The sequence below is a fragment of the Tupaia chinensis genome, unplaced genomic scaffold (genome assembly GCF_000334495.1).
Source record: "Tupaia chinensis unplaced genomic scaffold, TupChi_1.0 Scaffold000037_4, whole genome shotgun sequence".
Lineage (NCBI taxonomy): Eukaryota > Metazoa > Chordata > Mammalia > Scandentia > Tupaiidae > Tupaia > Tupaia belangeri.
The window spans coordinates 977,058-978,260 of NW_006159487.1; the positions used below are offsets into that span (position 1 = coordinate 977,058).

The 1,203-nt window shown below is 66.5% G+C and overlaps 1 protein-coding gene across 1 annotated transcript in view; it reads right to left on the reverse strand.

Moving 5' to 3' along the window:
• Positions 1 to 11: 11 nt before the first annotated feature.
• Positions 12 to 1,203, reverse strand: part of LOC102501448 (prostate and testis expressed protein 2) — a 2,265-nt gene continuing 1,073 nt past the window's right edge. The window contains exons 2-3 of the mRNA XM_006140602.2: positions 941 to 1,084; positions 12 to 592 (exon numbers count right to left, since the gene is read on the reverse strand). Coding sequence (XP_006140664.1) covers positions 369 to 592; positions 941 to 1,084 — 368 coding nt within the window. The 3' untranslated portion in view covers positions 12 to 368. The remainder of the gene's footprint in view (positions 593 to 940; positions 1,085 to 1,203) is intronic.

The following is a 1,203-nucleotide window of genomic DNA, read 5'->3' on the forward strand; positions in this document are numbered from 1 at the left end:
GGTGTCCCTTCCTTCCTGTGTGGTCAGCCCTGGAGACACTGGGAGCTGTGCATGGCTGTCCCTCACAGAGCCACCGCGGTGACCTGGCTGGGCTGTGACAGCCATCCAGCAGTGTGGCCCTTCCTACCCCGGGGGCCTGGGGAACAACGGAGCCAGCCACGGGCCTGGTGGGCCTGACTCGGGCCAGACGCTTTCAAAGCTCCACCTCCTTCCTCTTCACCCGTAGCTCTCAGAGACAGTGGGTGGGGTGGGACTGAAGGCATTCTGGGTCTCCATGTGTGAGGGCGGACAGTGGCAGGACAGTCCCTGGCAGAGGCCCGCACGGTCAGCGAGCGGCTGGACCAGGCCCCTGGTGGAGGTCCACGCAGTCAGTGGGCGGCTGGACCGGGCCCCTGGCGGAGGTCCACGCGGTCAGCGGGCGGCTGGACCGGGCCCCTGAGCTGGGTGGTGCTGGGCGGGCCGTCTCTCCCCGTCGGGCTGTTGCAGTAGCTCTGGTTGCAGCAGGAGATCGTGCTCTTCTCCCCGGGGCTGAGACGCACGTACTCCGCGCACCTCCGGGGACAGCCCAGGGCCGAGTACTGGTGCAGGTACTCTGCAGGGAGGAGGCCCCGGGGAGGGGTGAAGGGCTTGCCTGAGGGCACGGTTTCTCCCCACCCCGCACCCCTCAGGGAGGCCTTCCAGGAAGGGAGCAGCGTTTCCCGACGGCAGCATGCGTGTGACACACGGACACACAGAGCCGCACCCTCACCCTGCTAGGGATGGGTCCCTGACGGTTAGTGGGGTGGGGGTTGCAGTCACAAAGCAGTCATTACCCAGACGAGAAACCAGAACTGGAGAAGGGTAGACACGCCCGAGTGTCAGCGGCCCCAAGCCGGTGCGTGAGGAGGGCCATGGAGCCAGACAGACCCTGCTACCCGCCGCCCGCCCTCCCTGCCCTCACCTCCAGTGAAGTGCTGCGTGTACACTCGTCTGGTCTGGCACATGAAGTCAGGGTGCTTGGCCCGGCAGAAACCGGAACTCCTTCTGCAGGTCTTGCCGACGAATTCTTCGCAGGAGGTGCAAAATACGGGCTTCCTTTCAGGATCTGGGTGTTGTGTCAGAGCAGGGCGTGGGGGCCAGTGCCACGCTCCGGGAGGGCAGAGCGTGGGGGGGCAGTGCCACTCTCCAGGAGGGCAGAGCGTGAGGGGGCAGTGCCACGCTCCG